Source organism: Sorex fumeus, unplaced genomic scaffold (assembly GCF_029834395.1).
Source record: "Sorex fumeus unplaced genomic scaffold, SorFum_2.1 ptg000033l, whole genome shotgun sequence".
NCBI classification, from domain to species: Eukaryota; Metazoa; Chordata; class Mammalia; order Eulipotyphla; family Soricidae; genus Sorex; species Sorex fumeus.
Genome location: NW_026606090.1, coordinates 3,524,350 through 3,547,588, shown reverse-complemented (window position 1 = coordinate 3,547,588; position 23,239 = coordinate 3,524,350). Strand labels below are relative to the sequence as shown.

Here is a 23,239-nt window from a genome sequence, read left to right as displayed (position 1 = left end):
GCTTGGGTAATGTTTTTTGTTATTAGAACAGCGTCATCAGCAAAGCAGAAGTGGCGTAGTTGCCGACCATCTATCTTCACCCCCATTCCTTCCCATTCCAATCCTTGCATGATGTTCTGGAGGGTGGCACTGAAGAGTTTCGGTGAAATGGTATCACCCTGCCGCACCCCTCTCTTGACATGGATGATCACTTCCTTGTAAAATGGTGAGATCCTGGTAGTGAATCTGCAATACAGCTCACAGAGGATCCTGATGTATTGAGTTTGAATGCCCTGATTGGCTAGGACTTCAATGACCGCTTCTATCTGAACAGAATCAAAGGCCTTCTTTAAATCAGTGAACGTTAGACAGAGTGGCATCTTGAACTCCCGCGAAATCTCAATGAGCTTGGTTATCGTGTGGATATGGTCAATGGTGCTGAATCCTTTGCGGAACCCGTCTTGCTCGCATGGTTGTCCTTCATCTAGTGTTCTGCCAATCCTATTCAGGATGACTTGAGTGAACAGCTTGTAGATGACAGACAGTAGGCAGATCGGGCAATAGTTGCCAATGTCGTGGATGTCTCCCTTCTTGTACAGTAGTACAGTCCTGTTGGTTTTCCATTGGGACGGAACCTTGCATTCAGACAGGTAGTGTGTGAAGAGCCGAGCCAGCGTGCTGATGAGTACTGATGGCAGGTCCTTCAGGTGTTCAGGTCTGACTTTGTCTGGGCCAGGTGCTGTTTGTTTCTTTACTGATGAAGTGGCATGTCGGATTTCGGAAGGGAGAACATTGGGAACGACATATCCATCCTGCGGAACTTGGTATGTGGGCAGGTAGGCATGGCTATCAAAGAGATCTGAGTAGAAGTCATGGATAATCTTCTCCATTGCCCTTCTGGAAGATGTGATAGATCCATCAGGACATCGGAGGGCAGTCATCTTGGTCTTGTAGTTGGCGAAGGACAGGTGGGCGTTATGAATGCTTTTCCCGGCTTCTGCCGTATCTACCAGCACTTCTGCTCTTCTCTCTTTGAGGTCTTCCTTGATCGAATCTCTGCACTGCTTTGCAAGCTCAGACATTCGCTTGCGGTTGCCTGAGGCATGCACCAAACCACGTTTGCAAATAAGCTCAAGAGTTTTCGAAGACAGCCTTAGCTCAAGTTCTTAAAATATTCACTTTATGTTGACTTAACTAAATAATGTTGAAGTGGCATGGCTACTCCAATCCTCTGAATTTTTGTAATCTTCACTCTAGATTTCATTTAAGATTTATCTGTGATAGCCATGTTTTATTGAGCATCTTTATTATTTTTATAATTGACAGAAAGATTTTGGATATTGCACAGCTTAACAGACTATTAAAATGTGTCAAATAGTACTGGAGAAAAGTACAGTAGTTAAGGCTCTTGTCTTGCATGCTTTTAGATCTATGGTATCACTGGGAACAAACCCAGCACAGAGCCAGATATAGCCCGAGTATTACTGGCTCTGGAAAAAAAAAAAGAAGAAAATCAAAAATGTGTGTCAAACACAGGACACAGTCACGGAATGTGATTTCATATTAAAATTGTTTTCAAAATCAGTGAAATTGATCCATTATTTAAAAGACATGTATATTTAGGGGACACTGTCATAGTATAGTGTGCTTTGCATGCAGCCAGCTTGTGTTCAATCCTTAGCACCCCATGGGTTTCCTGAGCCTGCCAAGAATAATCCTGAGTGTAGAGATAGTATAAGTCCTAAACACCACTAGGTGTGGCCCAAAAGAAAAAAAAAAGAGATTTAGCAAACTACTTTATAGTTTCACCTTTTCTTGCATATATGTGCCAGTACATGACATGATAATCCTTGGGATATAGAGAAATTTATATATATTGAATGTTATTGAGGAGGAGAAAGGGAAGCTAACTAGTTAAAATAATTTATTGGTCAAGTTTTGATTAAAAAAAGTTTTATTTTATCCTTATTTCCTAATAATCTGTATTACAAGTTTGGAAATTTGTATAAAATTTATTGCAGAATGATTCCTTTATTAGGTGTAAAGGTTAATATTATAATCTTTTATATTTTGATTCAAGTTGTATGTATGATCTAAGATTTTTCTTTTATAGAGTTCTTTTCTATTCTTGGACGACCGATTTAAGGGCAAAGAATTTCTTTAACTGTTGCTTGTCACAAAAGCTCTTCAGTTCTCCTCCAAACTTAGCTGATAGCCTAGCTGGATAGAGTATTCTTGGTTGGAGATTCTTTCCATTCAGCACCTTGTATGAATCCCAAAGAGTTGTAATTTATGGTGTGTATTTGGAGTAACTGCAAGATCCACAGCTTGGTGTTTTTTTTTTTCTCAATTAGGAAACTATATTAGAGAGGATTCATTTTCATATAGTGCCAAGCAGAGATGTCGACATGTGTACCTCTAAATCTTGCATCACTCACCAGAAGTTTGCTATGACTTTGTATGAACAGGTAAGATGGCTTACCTGTTTTCTTAGATACTGTTTTTGTTGTGTCATTTATAAATTAATCACATATTTTCACTTGTAGTGTATATGCCATAGCTGTGGAGCATCATCAGACCCTCTGCCTTTTACTGAGTTTGTGCGGTATATTTCTACGACTGCCCTGTGGTAAGAACCCATGATTGTATTCTTAGCAAACATGTTAATAACACATTTAAGTATATTGAGGCTTTTATTTTACTAAAAAATAGTAATATAGGTGAATTTCTAATCTCCGTCGGAGATGAGGAAATACACTACCATGAAAAGTACTATCTCAGTACTATCTCAGTTGGATGTCCCTGATTTAACCAAATATATATACAAATATACTTTCATTGTACTTGTCGATACAGTGGAGTTTTTTTGTTCGTTTTGCTGATTGAAGATTTGTGGCAGTCTTGGACTGAGCAAGTTTGTCAGCCCTATATTTTTTCACTAGCTTGTCTCATTTCATGTCTCTGTCAAAATTTGATGATTTTGGACTATTCTAATTTCTACATTATTATATATCTCTAATGGTGATCAGTGATCTTTGATGTTACTATTGCAGTTTTGGGGTGCCCACAAACTGAACTCATGCAAGACATTAAACTTAATAGATGAATATTATTTCTGTTCAGTTTTCCCAACTTTCACCCCTCCTCTGGGCCTTCCTGATACCTGAGGTACAGCTATATTGAAATTAAGCTAATTAACCTTCCTGTAGTGAACTTGACATGGTACAGTGAAAGAAAGAGTCACACACTCCTCTGTCTCTCATTTTTTTTTTGTTTTTGACTTTTTGGGTCACTCTCAGAGATGCTCAGGGGTTACTCCTTCCTCTGCACTCAGGAATTACTCCTGGCAGTGCTCGGGGGACCATATGGGAGTAGGGGATTGAACCCACTTCAACTGCTTGCAAGGCAAAGCCCTACCTGCTGTACTATCGCTCACACATTTCTCAATTGAAATAAGAGGCTAAAAATAATTAAACTTGATGCGGGGAATGCATGTTGAAAGTTAACATTGGCCAAAATTGATGGTTTTTATGCCAAATAACTGAGTTGTGAATAAAAAAGTTGTTCCCTGCCCCCTGTTAAAAATTTTTGTTGTAGATTAGGTACTATGGTTGCAGTAGCACTGTAGCACTGTCCTCCCGTTGTTCATCGATTTGCTCAAGCGGACGCAGTAACATCTCCATTGTGAGACTTTTTATTACTGTGTTTGGTATATCGAATACGTCACGGGTAGCTTGCCAGGCTTTGCCATGTGGGTGAGATACTCTCAGTAGCTTGCTGGGCTCTCTGAGAGGGGTGGAGGAATCAAATCCGGGTTGGCCAGGTTGCAGTAGTGTTAACATTTATGCTTTCGGTGTACAAAGTTATTGCACCTTCACCACTACCAATAAGGGAAAGATCTTAAAGGAAGTATAAAATGTTAATACAGTGAAATATTATTATTCCTATGTGGAGAAACTTTCAGTGGTCTGATTGGAAGATCAAACCAGCTACAACATTTCCTTAATCCAAAGCGTAATTCAACATCAGGCCCTAAAGTTTAAAGTCAGCAGAGGCTTTATGAGGTTTAAGGAAAGAAACTCTCCATGACATCAAAGTGCAAAGCTGAAGCAGCAAGTGCTTATGGAGAAGTTGCTGCCAGTTCTCCTGAAGATCTCACCAGCATCACTGATCCGAGGGGCTATATATCAAAAACGGATTACCAAAGTAGACATACAGCATTATACTGGAAGAAGATCGAATTCAGGATTTGATTGCTAGAGATGAAAAGTCACTGTCTGGCTTCAAAGTTTCAAAGGACAGGTTGGCTTTGTTAGGGTAATGACACTGGGAGCTTTAAGATTAAGCCAGTTCTTGTTTATTGTTCTGAAAACTCTGGATCCCTTAAGAGTGATGCTAAATTAAATCTGCCTGTGTTCTATAAATAGAAGAACAAAACCCAGATGATGTTTTTGTTTTTGACAATGTTTAACTAGTTCTTTAAAGGTTTATAGAGACCTTGGTTTATAAAGCTGTGACTCTTGGAAGCTTGAATAAAAAGCATAGATTCTAATGATGAAATGATTAGCGTTCGTAATAGAAATAAGGCACAGGCTCGACTTAAATAGCTTTATTTAGGACTTATGTGTTAATCAGGAAAGAGCTTAGTTGAAAATGAATCCTTGTTTCTGAGAACTTGATACTACAGGAAGCCTTTCCTATAATTTGTTCTGCTGAGACCAAAGTTTGAACTGAAATTCCCACTTAAGTTATTCTCTACCTTCAGAAAAAGCACCCTACTTAATTTCTGTGATTCTAGATTTTATTTATTGTGCAGGGGTGGGCACACTGGGCACACACACAGCTGTTTCTGTCTCTGTGCTCAGAGAGACCTGTGTAGGGGACCATGTTTGGTACTGGGAATTCGAACCAGGGTCATAGCCAAAGTAGCTGCATGCAAGGCAAGTGCTGTATTGCCTGTACTGTGCCTCTGCCACCAGATCCTATAATCCTAAACAATGGTAGAATCTCATCTGTTGACTCTTTTTGTCATTCACCTCCAAATTCTCGTTTTTTTACCCTGTGGAAGTTTTCCTTATTGTTAATGTTTCAGGGAGAGTTTGTGTGCTGTTTTGTTTGCCTTTTGTTTGGGGAAGGTTACACCTGGTGGTGCTCAGAGATTACTCCTGGCTCTGCACTCAGGACTCAGGAATCAGGAATCATTCTTCAATGCTCAGGAGAACGGGTTGACTATGTCAAGGCAATTTCTCCAGCTCCCAAGTTGAAGTTGTGTTTTAAGACAAAAAGTGATCATGCCTATTTTGACAGCGGGACATTTTTATGTGTAATTAATTAGACGTCTTTTTAAGTTCATAGATCGGATTTGGTATTTTTTTTCCCCTTCTGCAGTAATGAAGTTGAAAGAATGATGGAAAGACATGAGCGCTTTAAACCTGAAACGTTTGCTGTGGTGCTGCAAGCAGCAAACACAACTGATGACTATAGGAAATGCCCTGTGAGTATAATTGGGAGAATTATTAGTATGTTTCTTTGCTTGTAGACTTTAAAATTGACATTTGGAGATTATTGTGTAATTAATTTTAGTTTTTTCAAAATGATTTTATACCTTTTATACCTTACAAGCTTATCTAAGCAATATTTTAAAACTGCAAACAGTAAAGGGGTTAAGGCAGCTTATTTTGATTATATTATTTTTAAGTTATAAAAATGTATCATTTGAGCTAAAGTTGCTTCTATTCTCTAAAATAATACATTGGTTTTCTTTTGTAATATTATAAATATAGGGAGTTATTTGTAGTTTTAGGTTGAGTTATTGTTTTAATAAATCAACAAAAATACCAAAGAAAAGTATGTTAATTTAAAATAGTCATCTTGTTTAATCTGTCATTACAATAGATAGTTTGGTAGAAATCCTTTTTAGTATGCTGAAGAAATAATTTTCAATACATGTCAGGATTGCATAATATAAACTGTATAAGGCACAGGATGTGGTGTATCTGTTTTTGGTTATTTCTAAACTTGCCTGTTGTGTTTTGTTTTTTTTCTTGTAGAGTAACTGTGGCCAAAAAATCAAAATTCGTCGTGTTTTAATGAACTGCCCGGAGATTGTGACGATTGGATTAGTCTGGGATTCTGAACATTCCGACTTGACTGAAGATGTTGTTCGGAATCTGGGAACACATCTTTCTCTTCCTGGGGTAGCTCAGCTGTTTTCATTTTTATGTTTCAGTTCTTCTAACGCATCTTTAGATACTAATTTACTTTGTTATCCAGGACGGGGATTTCTTTCTACTGGAAATAATATTTAGATGTAACTAATACAGTTAGCCAGATCAGACTAGCTGGAATGCCTTTCTTGTTTTATCTGGGATTAACTTTTATTTGCAAACTAAATAGTCTCCTGCCCTATCCTGGTTCACTATGTTTTTTGTGAGGGGCCTATCTGGTGGTGCTCTGGGGCCATTCCTGGCGATTTTCAGGTGATTAAATTGTGGTCACATGCACTATTCTCTGCATTATTTTTCTGGTCTCCTGTTTCACTTGAGAATGGTGATGCTTGGAATTTGTGTATGCTTGTGTGTGATGATGATTAGAAGTATTAAGTCAGAAAGACTGAAGATCTAAAGTTTACCCATACACTAATTGCTTAAAGTCTTATTCTCGGGGTCAGAGAACTCAGGCAGGGGGTAAAGGGCTTGCCATGGATGTTGCCAACCAGGGTCCAATCCCGGCATTGCGTCCCCTGTGCATGGCCAAGGAGTGATTCTAGGGCCCAGAACTAGGAGTAAGATGTGAGGACTGCCTGTTCCTTCACCCTTACTCCACTACCACCAAATACTATTCCCTTAGTATATTTTGTACTGGCTTATGTTATAGTTAGAACTTTTGGCCAGTTTTCTCTTCATAATACGTTTAAGGTATGTTCAAATATGCTATTAAAAAATTACCGGGAAATGTCTCATTTATCTCACATTTTGCATTTTTGTATATAAAGTGTCCACACTGTTATCAGAGATATATTGTTTTACTGACCTGTAGTAAGTTTCATAAAATTTTGAATTAGCTCCTTGTTTTATATTTCTTTGCAATGGCTCTTCTGCCTCTTTAAATCCTAAAGTCATTTTTCAAGTATTTGCTTCCCATATTTTTTCTATAGATTATAATAATTCTCCAGCCCGGAAAGCTACCAAGAGTATCCCCCCCCCCCCACCCCGCACAGCAGAGCCTGGCAAGCTCCCCGTGGCATATTCAATATGCCAAAAACAGTAACAAGTCTTCACGATGGACACGTTACTGATGCCCACTCTAGCAAATCGTTGAACAACAGAATGACAGTGCTACCAAACTGTAGTAAATTTACTTTATTGGTCTTAGAGATTCTTATACATTAAGTAAAACTAGTAATTGTGATAACGGTAAATTGCCTGTGGTGTCTTCATTATTTAAATAATCTGAATGAAATTGCATTTTGCATTGGAAGTATTTCTCTGGGGCAGATGTGTGACTCATCAAGTTACTGATCCTCTTAGAAAGAAAAATGTACATTATTAATTTTTTAACAGCTTTTTTATAGGGTTACTGATGAAAATGCCAAAAATAGTGACCTTCATCTTGTTGGCGTGATCTGCTACACTAGCCGACACTACTGTGCCTTTGCTTTTCATACCAAGAGTTCCAAATGGGTATTTTTTGATGATGCAAATGTAAAAGAGGTAAGTGGCACTTTTACTGATTGCTTTTTACTTTTTAAGAATGGATGAGAGGGTATTTGATCATTGTATAATTGTAACCCAAGCACAAAATTTGTAAGTCTACAACTGTACCTCATGGTGTCTCACTAATAAAAAAATTAAAAAAAAGAATGGATGACATATGTAAATGGCATATAATGTATAATATATGTAAATTAATGACATAATATGAAATGACATAACTACATTAAATAATAGCTTAGTGATAGTGTTAAGTTGTTTCTGTAATTAGATATAGTGTACTAGATCTTATAGCTTATTCAGACATTCAAATGAATCGAAATGAAAACTAGTGAATAAATAGTTCTTAATAAGGGGTTTGTATCAGGAACTCTCCTGTACCTGCTGGAAAACCATACATGTGTGGTTTCTTGAATTCTTGAGTCATTGGATCAGGGCAGACATCTGAATCTTATAAAAGTTCTACAGTAGGGCTGGAGGTTTAGTACAGCAGGTAGGGCATTTGCCCAGGATGTGGCCAACCTGGATTCGATCCCCAGCAACCCATATGGTTCCCTGAGCACTGCCAAGAGTAATTCCTGAGTGCAGAGCCAGGACTAACTGCTGTACATCGCCAGGTGTGACCCAAAAAGAAAAAAAAAATAATAAGTAAAAGTTCTATAGTAGATTCAAGCTTACCCGCAGTTAAAAGCTATTGATTGTGCTTGTGTTGTTCTCAGCTTATTTTCTATGAATGTCCTATGATCAAGTGGTAAGTTAGTTTAAAGAATATAGACTGTGGGCCAGAGCTATAGCACAGCAGGCAGAGCATTTGCCTTTCACACAGCTGACCCAGATTCAATCCCTGGCACCCAGGAGTAACCCCTGAGTATTGCCAAGTGTGGACAAACCCATCCCCCCAAAAGAACCCTAAAAAACTAAGGAAAAATACAAGTTACAAGTAAGCAACATATAATTTCATTAACTTTCATTTCATCAAAGCACATAGCCGAGGACCATTTATCAAGTACTACATTTAAAAATTCAAACACTTGGTGGGGGCTGGAGTGATAGCACAGCGGGTAGGGCGTTTGCCTTGCACGCAGCCAACCCGGGTTCGATTCCCAGCATTCCATACGGTCCCCCAGCACTGCCAGTAGTAATTCCTGAGTGCAGGCGCAGGAGTAACCCCTGAGCATCACCAGGTGTCACCCAAAAAGCAAAAAAAAAAAAAAAAAATCAAACACTTGGTAGTTTGTGAACTTCTAATTCTTCTCCTAAAGGAAATAGCCATCCATTATTAAAAATTAGAAAACCAAATAGATGAAGTGACTCTTTTATTTTTACTGAATCACCGTGAGAGATACACATTTACAAAGTTGTTCATGACTGGGTTTCAGTCATACAATGTTCCAACAACTGTCCCTTCACCTGTGTAATTTCCCACCACCAGCAATGTCCCTTTCCTTCGTTTCTCTCCCACCCATGCCCTCTCCTCCTATGGCAGGCACTTTCTCTCTCTCTCTCTTGTGCACACACTCTCTCTCCCCCCCTTCTCCGTCCCCCCCCCTTTTTTTTTTGGCCACCTTGGTTTGCTATATAGATACTGAAAGGTAATCATAAAAGAAACTCTTTCAGACACTGGACTATAGTCAGCTGAGTAGGGAAATGTTGGACAAAGAACTGTGTCCGATGTGACTTCGGCTAACTTCCTGGAAGTGGTTTCTGGACTGCTGTGGGGAATGAGGGCCTCAGATCAGTTGACCAAACTAGGTTGGGGGCTATGCTGACTATGAATTGCTGAATATATGCCAGAAAGAAAGTACAAAGACATAGAGGAGGAAGGTTCTGGAGATTGGCAGAGATCTCTTTAATCTCTGGCAGAACAGAGACCTACATATATAGGGGTAGAGCTGCACTAAGTTAGGAGCCACTGGAATACACCGGGCCCATACCAAACCTGCATACGGCGAGGGATAATTTGCATCCCCCACTAGCTAGAGAGGCGAGACATTCTAGTACAAATAGCACCAAGGAGAACCCTTAGAAATGTCTCATCTTGTCTGTGTCACTGTCACTGTCCTCCCGTTGTTCATCGATTTACTTGAGCGGGCACCAGTAACGTCTCACAACTTGTTGTGAGACAAATTGTGAGACTTGTTGTTACTGTTTTTGGCATATAGAGTACATTACAGGTAGCTTGCCAGGCTTTGCCATGTAGGCGAGATACTCTTGGTAGCTTGCCGGGCTCTCCGAGAGGGGTGAAGGAATCAAACCTGGGTCAGCCACATATAAGGCAGACACCCTACCTGCTGTGCTGTCACTTCAGCCCTTCGCTTCTCTGTGTAATGAGATAAAACAAATTACCTCTAATGATTGCTCTTGACCTGACATAAAGTTCTTTAAAGTAGAGCCCTTTAAGGTGCCATCTGCCAGCTGGGGAGTACATGCCAGCATGGGTGTCGCTTAGTCCACCCCTGGCACAGTATGACTCTATGCTGGGCACCTCTGGGCTAGCCCTGATGACCTGTGAGCACTGCTGGGTCTGACCCCAGGGCTCTGGAGCACTGGCCTGAGTGCCTCTTACTCCACAGGCTGAGCACTGCTGGATGTAGTGTAATTTTTTAATTTTTAAAAACTAAATACAAAGGACCATCTGATTCAGTTACACCCCAGACCTAAATCTAATCCTAAGAAACACAACCCCAGACCTAAATCTAATCCTAAGAAACACAGTAGGGTTGGAGCGATAGCACAGTGGGTAGGGCGTTTGCCTTGCATGTGGCCGACCTGGCCAACCCAGGTTTGATTCCTCCTCCCCTCTTGGAGAGCCCGTTAAGCTACCAAGAGTATGTCACCCGCACAGCAAAGCCTGGCAAGCTACCTGTGATGTATTCGATATGCCAAACAGTAATAAGTGGCACAATGGAGACATTACTGGGCCCGTTTGAGCAAATCGATGAACAATGGGAGGACAGTGACAGTGAAGAAACACAACATAACTCAACATCCCCAAATTTAAAATCTTAGACTGCTGTTTAGAATAGCATTCAGTTTTGAAAAGCAGGAAATTGGGACCTGGAGAAAGCAGACCTAAAATAAAAAGTGTTGCTGTAGACAGACTGATAAAACTGTTCTTTATTTGAAGACTTAAAGGGCCAAAGTATATGGGAGGCGCCCTCTGCACCTCTTCCCCAAGCACATATGGGAGAGACCCCCAACCCAACCACCACTAGCTGTGGTCCTGCCCAGAAAGCAAAAGAAGCAGTGAATAAACAGAGACCATAGAGTAGCCAATACATTTAGGTTTCTTTTAGTTTGTTTTTGTTTTTGCTTTTTGGGTCACACCTAGCAATGCTCAGGGGTTACTCCTGCTCTGCATTGAGGAATTACTCCTGGCCGTGCTCGGGGGACCTTATGGGATGCTGGGAATCAAACCCAGGTTGGCTGCATGCAAGGCAAACGCCCTACCCACTGTGCTATCACTCCAGCCCCCACATTTAAGTTTCTGAGAATTTAAAATGTAGACTGATGAAAAGGCAAGCCATAGATCAGGAGAAAGTATTACCTCAGCATATGTCTAGCAAAGGCCATTTATATCCTAAGTGTATAAACAATGCTTACAGCTCAGTAATATAAGGTCATGGTCACGGTCCTCCCGTTGTTCATCGATTTGCTCGAGCAGGCCCAGTAACGTCTCCATCATGAGACTTTGTTGTTACTGTGTTTGGCATATCGAATACGTCACGGGGAGCTTGCCAGGCTCTGCCGTGCGGGCGAGATACTCTCTCGGTAGCTTGCCGGGCTCTCCGAGAGGGCCAGAGGAATCGAACTCGGGTCAGCCATGTTGGCTGCGTGCAAGGCAAACGCCGTACCCACTGTGCTATCGCTCCAGCCCCCACATTTAAATTTCTGAGAATTTAAGATGTAGACTGATGAAAAGGCAGGCCATAGATCAGGAGAAAGTATTACCTCAGCATATGTCTAGCAAAGGCCATTTATATCCTGAATGTATAAACAGTGCTTACAGCTCAGTAATATAAAGAGAAATAAATCACTAAGAAGAGAGCAAATCATATGGTGAACATACCAAATGTAAATAGTTCTTGAGGTAATATTTAATGCATCTGTAGGCACATGGAAATATAAATTCAGTTCTCAATGAGATTTTATGACTGTTGAAATGACTAAAATTTTAAAAGACTAAAGACACCAAGGTTGGCAAGGGTATAAATAAGTTTTGCCTTTTAATTGGGATGATGGAAATAATTTAATAATCAATTCAGAAAAGTTTCTCATATTAGAAATTTTTTTTTTAATTTTTGTGCCACACCCAGTGATGTCAGGGGTTATTCCTGACTCTGCATTGAGGAATCACTTTTGGCAGTACTCACAGGGACCATACAAGATGCGGGAGGTTGAACCCAAATTGGCTGCTTGCAAGGCAAGCGCCCCACCTTCTGTACTTTCACTCTGGCCTCAATTTCTTCTACATTTAAACATCTAATTATCATGCATCCTAACAGTTTTATTTATATGAAAATATATGTCCACATAAAACCAGTACTTAATTGTTTATAGTAGTTTAATGTGTAGTCACCTAAAGTAGAATCACATCAAATGTTCATCGTAGATGAATGGATACTGAAGTTGTGAGGTAGCTATAAAATATAATCTTAATAAAGAGAAGTACTGATTCATGCAGTAGTGTGGCCAAAACTTAAAAGTGTTATGCTAAGTGAGGGAAGTGACAAGCAGCTCAATACAATTCTAGTAATACAAAATTCTAAAAATTAATGGGGTTAGAGACATAGTCCAGGGGTTAAGGCTCTGGCCTTGCACAAAGTCGATCCTGGCTTGATCTGTCAATCTGGCCAGTCTGACTAATCTTGCCAGTCAATCTGGCACCATCTATGGTCACTTGAGCACCAACAGGGGTGATTCTTGAGCACAGAGCCAGGAGTAAGGCCTGAGCACTGCTAGATGTGCCCTCCCCCCAAGAAATTCTAAAAAAGGTTATTTAGTCTAAATTATTGGGTTTTGGGGGAGACACAAAATAAGTTTAGGATTGCATGACTGCATACATTTTCAGAACTGATTAACTGTTAAATTCTTTTGTAAAATTTTTATTTTAGGCACCATGGTTTGGTACTTTCATGTAGGTTGTAATAGTTCATAAAGAAATTCCCTTACATTTTGGAGTTAGTTCGTAACTATATTTTGTTGCTTTTTGTATCAGCATTGTTTAAATTGTCAAAATTTGATGTAAAACTGTGTGAGTTTTAGTTTTGTATTCTAAAGTATTTTAGAATTGCCATGGAAAGAAATTAAACAACTAACTCCTAGCAGCTTGAAAAGGCTTTGTGGGTTTTTTTTTAAGTCTCTCCCCCATTAAAAAAAATATAGATAGGTAGATAGGTAGGTAGGTAGGTAGCTAGATAGATATATTCTAGGATGTCTTGGCTTTTGTTGAATTGATTTTCATTGATTTTCTTTTGAAATCAACTTTATTTTTTTTGTTTAACCATTTTTTAAATTTTTTAGAAATTTTATGAATTTATTTATTTAAAATTATTAGTGAAACACCATGAGGAACACTTGTAGATTGACAAATTTTGGTGCTTGGGTTTCAGTTTTACAATGATCGAGTACCCATCCCTCCACCATTGCCCATTGTCCACCACCAATGATTCCAGTATTCTTCCCACCCCCCATCCCCCCATCCCACCTTGCCTTTGTGGCAGGGCATTTCCTTTTGTTTTCTCTCTCCTATTAGGTGCTGTGGTTTGCAAAAGAGGCATTGAGTGGCAGTCATGTTCGGTCTTTCAGCATGCATCTCTCATCCTGGGAAGATCCTCCCAACACCTTTATTTGGTGCTCCCTTCTCTTTCTGAGCTGCCTTTTCCCCTAGAGTGTGCAGCTGGCCTCCAAGCTATGGAGTAAACCTCCTGGTACTTATCTCAGCTATTCTTGGGTGTTAGTCTCCTATTTTTGTTGCTTAATGTTCCCCAGATGAATGCGATCTTTCTATGTCTATCCCTCTCTTTCTGACTCATTTCACTTACATGATACTTTCCCTGTAGTACCACTTGTATGTAAATTTCATGACTTCATCTTTTCTAACAGCTACATAGTACTCCATTGTGTAGATATACCAAAGTTTCTTTAACTAGTCATCTGTTCTCTGGCTTTTATCCAGATTCTGGTTTTTTCCAGATTCTGGCTAGTGTAAACAGTGCTGCAATGAACAAACAAGTGCAGATGTCATTTTGACTTTTTTTGCCTCTCTGGGATATATTCCCAGGAGTGGTATTGCTGGGTCAAATGGAAGCTCAATTTCTTATTTTTTGAGAATCGTTTATACTGTTTTCCGAAAGGGCTGAACCACTTGGCATTTCCACCAGCAGTGAAGGAGGGTCCCTTTCTCGCCACATTTGCGCCAACACCAGTTGCTTTTGTTCTTTAAGATGTGGGCCAGTCTCTGTGGTGTGGGATGATATCTCATTGCTGTTTTGATCTGCATCTCCCTGATGATTAATGATGTAGAGCATTTTCTCATGTGCCTTTTTGCAATTCAGATTTCTTCTTTGAGAAAGTTTCTGTTCATTTTGTAGCCCCATTTTTTGATGGGGTTGAATGTTTTCTTCTTGTGGAGTTCAACCAGTACTTTGTATATCCTTGATATCAACCCTTTGTCGGATGTGTATTGGGCGAATATCCTTTCCCATTCTGTAGACTGCCTTTGTATTTTGTCACTGTTTCTTTTGAGGTGCAGAAACTTCTTAGTTTAAGATAGCCCCATTTGTCTATGTCTTTTTTTCACTTGCTTGGCCAGTGGCATGACATCTTTGAAGATACCATTAGCTTCAATATCATGGAGGGTTTTGCCAACTTTGTCTTTAATGTGCCTTATAGATTCCGGTATGATATTGAGGTCTTTAATCCATTTTGATTTGTACATGGTTTTAGGCAGAGATCTGAGCCCATTTTTTTTTTTAATGTAGCTATCCAGTTTTGCCAGCACAATTTGGTAAAGAGGCTTTCCTTGCTCCACTTCACATTTCTTGCTCCCTTATCAAAGATTAGATGATCATATGTTTGGGGGGAAACGTCAGTATATTCAACCCTGTTCCATTGGTCTGCATCTCTGCCTTTGTTCCAGTACCATGCTGTTTTAATTATTACCGCTTTGTAGTAGAGTTTGAAGTTCGGGAGGTTGATTCCTCCCATTTTCTTTTTCCCAAGAATTACTTTAGCTATTCGTGGGGGCTTATTGTTCCATATGAATTTCAGGAGTGTTTGCGCCATTTCTTTTAAGAATGCTATGGGTATCATTACAGGGATCGTATTGAATTTGTACACTGCTTGGGTAAGTATTGCCATTTTGACAATGTTAATTCTCACGCTCCATGAACATGGGATATCTTTCCATTTTCTCGTGGCCTCTTTTATTTCCTGAAGTAGCGTTTTGTAGTTTCCTTTGTACAGTTCTTTTACTTCCTTAGTTAAGCTGATTCCTAGGTACTTGATTTTCTGAGGCACAATTGTGAACAGGATTGCTTTTTTCATATAACTTTCTTCTCTCTCACTATTTGCATATAGGAAAGCCATAGACTTTTGGGTATTAATTTTATAGCCTGCGACTTTACTATACAAGTATATTGTTTCTAGGAGTTTCTTGGTAGAGGTTTTAGGGTTCTCTGAGTATAGTATCATATTATTTTCAAATAGTGAGAGCTTGATTTCTTCCTTTCCTACCTGAATGCCCTTAATTCTTTTTCTTGCCTAACCGCTATTGCAAGTACTTCCAGTAGTATATTGAACAGCAGTGGAGAGAGTGGGCATCCTTGTCTCGTCCCTGATCTTAGAGAGAAGGCTCTCAGTTTTTCCCCCTTGAGGATGATGCTTGCTGTAGGCTTGTGGTAGATGGCTTTAACTATATTGAGGAAAATCCCCTTTATCCCCATTTTGGCTTTCATCATAAACAGGTGCTGGATCTTGTCAAATGCTTTCTCTGCATCTATTGATATGATCATATGGTTTTTATCTTTTTATTGTTGATATGATGGATTGTATTGATTGATTTCCAGATGTTAAACCATCCTTGCATCCCCGGGTTGAATCCCACTTGGTCATGGTGTATGATCTTTTTGATGAGTTGTTGAATTCTATTTTCTAGTATTTTGTTGAGAGTATTCGCATCCATGTTCATCAGGGATATTGGCCTGTAGTTTTCTTTTCTTGTGGTGTCTTTGTTTCCTTTTGGTATTAAAGAGATATGGGCTTCATAAAAACTGTTTTGAAGTTTGTTTCTTCAGTTTCCTGGACCTCTTTAAATGTTTGGAAAAATTTACTAGTGAATTCATCTGGACCTGGGCTTTTGTTTTGGAGAAGACTTTTGATTACAGTTTCAATTTCTCCTTGATGTTAATAGGTCTATTCAGGTACTCTAGATCTTCTTGATTCAGCCTTGGGGGATTATAGGAATCCAGGAATTTATCCATTTCTTCTAGGTTCTCTTGTTTCATGGCATACAGACTTTCAAAGTAGTCTCTGATGATCTTTGAATTTCTTTGGTATCTGTTGTGATATCCCCCTTCTCATTTCTGATTCCGTTTATTAGGATTCTCTCTCTCTCTCTCTTTCTTTGTGAGTCTTGCTAATGGTTTATCGATTTTGTTTATTTTCTTGAAAAACCAGGTCTTGGTTTTATTGATCTTTCGAATTGTTCCTTTGGTTTCCATGCTGTTGTTTTCTGCTCTAAGTTTTATGATCTCTTTCCTTCTGCCTGATTTGACTCCTTTTTTGATCCTTTTCTAAGATCTTGAGCTGTGAAGTCAAGTTATTTATGTGGGCCCTTTCTTCCTTCCTGAGAAATGCTTGCAGAGCTATTAATTTTCCCCTTAACACAGCTTTAGCTGCATCCCATAGGTTCTGGTAGCTCGTGTCTTCATTCTCATTTGTTTCCAGGTATCTTTTGATTTTGTCCTTGACTTCCTTCCTGACCCACTCGTTGTTCAACATTGAGTTGTTTAATTTCCAGGTGTTTGATTTGGTTCTCCTTGTCTGTGTGTGATTCACTTCTATTCTCAGTGCATTGTGCTCTGAAAAGATAGTTGATACTATGTCTATCTTCCTGATTCTATTGAGGTATGTTTTGTGTCCTAGCACATAGTCTGTTTTGGAAAATGTTCTGTGTGCACTGGAGAAGAATGTGTATTCTTTCTTTATGGGGTGCAAAGCCCTGTATAGTTCTATACCTTTCTCTTCTATTCTTTTAAAGCCAATGTTTCCTTGCTGAGTTTTGTTCTTGTTGATCTATCCAGGTGATAAGGTGATGTTGAAGTCTCCGGCTACTATTGTGTTGCTAGCAATGTTCTCCTGAAAATCTGTTAGCAGTTGTTTTAAATATTTAGCTGTTCCCTCATTAGGTGCATATACATTTTAAGAGTGTGATTTCTTCCTGTTGTACGTATCCCTTGATGAAGAGAAAATGGCCTTCGCTGTCCCTTCTAATCTTTTTCAACCTGAAATTTATGTTGTCGGATACTAGTATGGCCACCCCATCTTTTTTGAGAGAGCTGTTTGCTTGCAGGATTGTTTTCCATCCTTTAACTTTGAGTCCGTGTTTGCTCTGACTGTTGAGATGAGTTTCTTGTAGGCAGCAGAATGTTGGGTTCTGTCTCTGATTCAATTTTGCCACTCTGTGTCTCTTAATTAGTAAATTTAGACTGTTGATGTTGAGAGAGATTATTATTATGGGGTTTTGTGTCATCTTTCTGTAAGGGTCTCTTGTGCTTATAGGGTTTGTATTGTCTTATAGTAGCCCCTTTAGCCCTTCTTTTAGGTTTAGTTTTGAGTCTCTGAAGTTCCTGAGCTGCTATTTATCCACAAAATAGTGTACCGTTCCTTCAAGTTTGAGTGAGAGTTTAGCCGGATAGAGAATTCTTGGTGAAGCCTTCATTTAGTGAGTTTTTTCACTTACATCCCACCACCTTTGGGCTTGAAGGGTTTCCTCTGATAGGTCTGTTGTGAATCTAAGGGGTGCTCCTTTGTAGGTGATTTCTTTCTTTGCCCTTGCTGCTTGCAGTATTGTGTCTCTATCCACGGCATCCATGATTCTAACTATGATATGTCTTGGAATGTTTTTGTTAGGGTCTCTTTTAGCTGGCACCGTTCAGACTCCTTGAATCTGAATTGCTGCATTGTCCAGCTCTGGGAATTTTTCAGCAATGATTTGTTTAACCATGGCTTTTTCTTTGGAATTGTTTCCCTGACCTTCCGGTACTCTAGTGATTCTAATGTTGTTCCTCTTGGAATCATCTCCTAGGTCTCTGATTCGCTCTAGAGCTATTTTGAGGTCTTTTGTCATTGTTTGTTATTGCCTATTGACTTCTTGCAGCTGATCGTCCAGCTCACTGGATTCTGTGGTCATTCTACTGTTGAGGGCACAGACTGAATTTTTTATTTTATTTACAGAATCTTTAATTTGTGACATTTCTGTGCATAGCTTTCCAATTTCTGCTCTCATTTCTTCCCGTAATTTCTCAATTGTTTCTCTCATGTCCTCCTTTAATTTACTGGATATCTGTCTCACTGTTTCATTGAGTTCATTGAACTTCTTCATATCTGAATTCTTTCTCAAAGAGGTCCCTTGGGTGAGTAGCACCTACTGAGGCTTCTGGACTCCTTTCATCATCCTCCCCACGTGGTCTGGATTTGCGTTGTTTCTTCATGTTGGTGTGTAGGTATGGGGACTGAGATGTTCCACGAGATTTCTGTGTATGAATTAACTACCTGCAACTGTGTGAGCATCCACCCACCCAAAATTAGGCCACGCCCACTTCTGCAGAGGCCACGCCCCCACAGGTACCTGGTGTGTGGGGGGGAGTACATCCTGGGGGGGACGAAGACCAGCACAGTGTTGGAGATGAACAGGAAGAGGCTCAGGGATGCTGGGTGTCCCTGGGTCCTATAGAACATCTGGGGAGTGTGCACGGAGAAAGCCAAGTCCCGGGTTCAAATACTGACGGATAAACTCTGAAATCAACTTTGTAGAGGTATCATTTGTAAACATGAAAATGCGACTTATCATTTGACAAATGCATGCACTCTGAACTGCACTCATTATCTAGAACATTTCATCACTTCACAAAATTTTTCATGTCCCTTTACTGTCAGACTCCTCATCTGACCCTCATCCCAGGAGAACACTGGCCTCAGTCTAGACTGCCTGTTTTTGTATTTGTTTTTTAATAGGGGTGCTGCTGTGTGGTACTCTGGTGACTGAGGCTATTCCCTGCAGTATTCAGCCTGGTACTATGGTGGTTTGGGCATAGTGGGTTCCATGGGGCCACCAGGGCTACTGGGGTTGGGGCATCTGGTATCTGTGATCAAACTCAGGGCCTTCAGCTCTCTCCCAGCCCCGGTAGATTCAGTAAGCCCAGTTTTCTGGGCAGGGTGTTTTAATCACTGAGTACCCTCTATTTCTTCATTTGCATAGTGGCTTCATTTAGGTCTTATGTAACAGTTCTTCATTTTTTAATTGTTCTGGTTATATTTTAAATATATGTTAAGTTTTACAAAAAACTGGCAAATTGATTTCCAAAGTGATAATATTGAGTTACCTTTCTTAACAGCAAAATATGAGAGTTCCTGTTAGCCCACATTCTTAGTGGCACTTCCTGGTGTCTTTTTGGTTTTAGCCCTTCTAGTGAATTCATAAGGTTATCTGATTGTGGTTTCAATGTGCTGTTCCCTCATGATTAATACTCCTTTGAACGTCTTCTCATGTTTATTGGCCATTTTTATACTTTGATGGCTGAAGTGTTTGTTCAAATGTCTTGACCATTTTCCCTGTTGTACTATCTTTTTAAGAACTTGTAGAATGTCTTTATTCTACATATCAGCCTAATATTTTTAATTCTTTAGTTTCTTTCAAAAACATTAGTTATTTTGATGAATTTCATTTCATTATTTTGAAACGAAATAGTTCGGTTTAATTTCATTTTGAAATGAAATAGGACATAGTTTGATGTCCTAAGAAATACTTCCTTTTCCCAAGGTATTTAATTTAATTTTTATTTTTATTCTTTAAGCTTTGGCTAGAGCAATAGCACAGCAATAGGGCATTTGCATTGCACGCAGCGAGCCCGGCCGAGCCGGGTTCGATTCCTCCGCTCCTCTCAGAGAGTCCGGCAAGCTACTGAGAGTATCCAGCCCACATGGCAGAGCCAGGCAAGCTCCCCGTGGAGTATTCAAGATGCCAAACACAGTAACAACAAGTCTCAAAATGTAGACGTTACTGGACCCGCTCGAGCAAATTGATGAACAACGGGAGGACAGTGTTTGTTTTTTTTTGTTTTTGTTTTTGTTTTGTTTTAAGCTTTGGTCATTTTTAAATTAATTCATTCCGCATTAACTTTTATGCTTGATGAGTAAATGAGTCAAACACCCTTTATTTCATATGGCTATCATGCTATGCTATCTTTCTATGGTGAATACTCTTCCATACTTCTCCCTCAAGTTTCCTTGAGATGTTTGTCAAAATTCAATGAAACATAAAAGTTAAAACCTTTTAAAATATACTTTAAATCTTGATATAGAAAATATATGATTTTCCTATGAATTTTCTGAATGATAATATTAACAAAAATTTTTTGAGGGGTGGCCACATCTGGCTCTGTGCTCAAGAATTACTTCTGGCCATGTTCAGTGGACCATATGGGGTATGGGGAACCCAGCTTGGGTGCGTATAAGGCAAACACCGTACCCTTTCGCCCTTGACAGAATATTTAAGCTACTAGTAAATAAAATCTGTCATTTGGATTATCTAACTGCTGGCATCTGAATGTCTTTAGTGTTTAAAACCTGGGGTCAGAGGATGTGGCCAAATGGTAAAGCACTCGCCTTACACAGGGGAAACACTGGGATCCGTCGCTGGCACCTCCCCCAAATAGTTCTTTTTTTCCCAGTACACAGGAACAGGGGTGTGGTTCAGTGGTAAGGCCCATTCCTCAGATGTGTGAGGCCCTGGATTTTTTTCCCTGACACCACAGAGACAAAAATTTTATTGCATGAATTAGTCTCTGCCTTTTCATGCAATACATTGATTCCCAGGTTTTGTTATTTACTGCATTTTTTTCAAAAGGTTGGAACCAGATGGAAGGATGTGGTTTCCAAGTGTGTCCGATGCCACTTCCAGCCGCTGCTGCTATTCTATGCGAACCCAGATGGCACAGCTGTTTCCACTGAAGATGCTCTCAGGCAGGTCATCCACTGGTCCCATTATAAGTCTGTTGCAGAACATATGGGTAATTCTTTATTTCTTAATTCTTTTCAGTGTTTTTCTATTACCATACACTAGGAATACTAATATATTGAATATAAAATGGATATTGAGGATAATGTCGGAAGTTTTTTCAGCTAGGTAAGATCAGGAAAATTCTAGTATTTGAGTTAATCTCTTAAAGGAGAAAATTTAAAAAAAAAAAAAAAACAGAACCCTCTCCTCACCATTGATCACCTTCCGGGACTCCCAGTGCTTCGCCACCAGCAGCATAGATGGGGATGCATGACTGGTAGCATTTTCAAGTAGTTAATGCCGAGCTGTGAAAGTGGTAGCATATTGGAAGACCACTAAAGCAGCTAGGCCATTGTGGATACATTACAAAGCAGGTAAAAATCCTTAAAAGTTACCAGTTTTCTAAATTTTAAAGTAATTTTTTATATCACTTGTATCACTTGTCATCCCATTGCTTATCAATTTGCTCGAGTGGGCGCCAGTAACGTCTCCATCCATTCCTGTTGCGTGCTAGTGTAGTCCAATGGTGTCTCCTCACTCCAGGAACAATTTTATATATAGTATTAGAATGTCTCAGAAAGGAATTTCGCATATAGTATTAAATGATGATATAGTCACCTCCTCTGGTCGGGGTGCATAAGTGGATGATGCCTTTTCTCTCTCTTTTTCCTTCTTAAAGGATTTGAAAGGCCCTCGGTTTCTAAGTCAGATAACTCAAAAGAAAATGGATTTGGAGATCAGACAAAACAGAGAGAAAATTCAAGATTTCAAGGCGATAATAGTTCCTCATTTAATCAGAGCCACAGTCAGACCGGAGGCAGCCGAGCAGCAGGTCTGTGTTCAAAGGGTCATTTTTATTCTGTCCCTGGGAAGTGCAGTTTTACCTCTTGTTCACATACCACCTCTGTCGTTTTTGGTAAGGATCATATAAAGGAGAGTACTTATGTAGCTGTTTTGGGCATGAAAAGAAAATAACAGGGATTTTACCTGTTGACATCCGCTTCTTTCTGAGACTCTGTCTTTTTTTTTTTTCTTTTTGGGTCACACCCAGCAATGCACAGAGGTTACTCCTGGCTTTGCACTCAGAATTTACTCCTGGCGATGCTTAGGGGATCATATGGGATGCTAGGAATCGAACCCACGTCGTTCACATGCAAGGCAAACACCCTACCCGCTGTTCTCTGAGACTCTGAATGAGTTTGACTTCACCCTGTTTGAGGTTCTTCATGCCCTACGAGCTGTGGTAGGCCTGAGGCAGTCTGGACATATCCCAAGGGAAGGTCTAGCAGGACTTTCCTTCAAGGACTTACCTATTCGCTGAGGGAAAACATGAGTTAGTAACTTGGCTCACATGCCAAAAGGAAATTGGCCATTTGAAAATGTCTGTGGTCCTTTTTGACTTCATGTGTATGCAGTTCTCATTCTTGTTATTGTCTTCCTGTAACCTTAATTTTAACCAACCAGGTTCCACAACTTGGGTCCAAATTGAGACATCACAGTGCAGTTTAATGTGTACTCAGAGTTTTGAAATTTATGGCACTCTGAATGTACGAATATAAAGGACTACTTTGTAGGCATCTTTTAATATGTTAATGAAATGAAAGCTGACTATAAATAATGCATTTAATGGAAGTGGTAAGACTGAGAATTAACAGTAATCATTAACAAAGAAAGAATTGCTTCTAAAATTTTTAACAGTTTTTTTTCCAAGCCTGTGTTCTCTTGAACACGTATTTCTCACTTTTTGTCCCTGGTTTTTCCACTCTGGAGAAATCCATTTTCTTTCTTAAATACCTATTCCTCTCCTTCTCTCCTCTCACATGTCTCTCAGTGTATTTCTTTCAATAAAAAAAAAAATTTTGTTTCACTAAAATAGATTAGTAAATAAATATTCTTAACAGGGGCCACAGAACAAGTATTGGGGTTAAGGCAGTTGACTTCGTGCAGAACTCTGGTTTAATCTCAGCACCACATATGGTAACTTGAGCACCTTTGGGATTCACCCTTGAGCACAGAGCCAGGAGTAATCCCTGAGCCCCACTAGGTATGGCCCTAAACGTCCATAAAATGACAAGAAAAACTTGAATTCCCCTAATCTGGATTATTGAAACTCCTATATTAAACCATTTTTCTATTTAAACAATACCTACTTTTAAGTTTTTGAAAACTTAAAAATTTTTGAGAACAAAAACTACAGCTTGGTTTTTGTTCTTTAATTTTTTGGCCATGCCCAGCTGTGCTTTGAAGCTACTCCTGGGCATTGGAG

The 23,239-nt window shown here is 39.5% G+C and overlaps 1 protein-coding gene across 2 annotated transcripts in view; it reads left to right on the top strand.

The window, feature by feature from the left end:
- Nucleotides 1-23,239, top strand: part of USP53 (ubiquitin specific peptidase 53) — a 62,535-nt gene that overhangs the window by 26,513 nt on the left and 12,783 nt on the right. For both annotated transcript variants that reach the window (XM_056116933.1, XM_056116932.1), the window contains exons 5-11: nucleotides 2,334-2,447; nucleotides 2,526-2,608; nucleotides 5,368-5,473; nucleotides 6,030-6,176; nucleotides 7,542-7,691; nucleotides 20,821-20,983; nucleotides 21,653-21,805. In XM_056116933.1, the coding sequence (XP_055972908.1) occupies nucleotides 2,334-2,447; nucleotides 2,526-2,608; nucleotides 5,368-5,473; nucleotides 6,030-6,176; nucleotides 7,542-7,691; nucleotides 20,821-20,983; nucleotides 21,653-21,805 (916 nt within the window). The remainder of the gene's footprint in view (nucleotides 1-2,333; nucleotides 2,448-2,525; nucleotides 2,609-5,367; nucleotides 5,474-6,029; nucleotides 6,177-7,541; nucleotides 7,692-20,820; nucleotides 20,984-21,652; nucleotides 21,806-23,239) is intronic.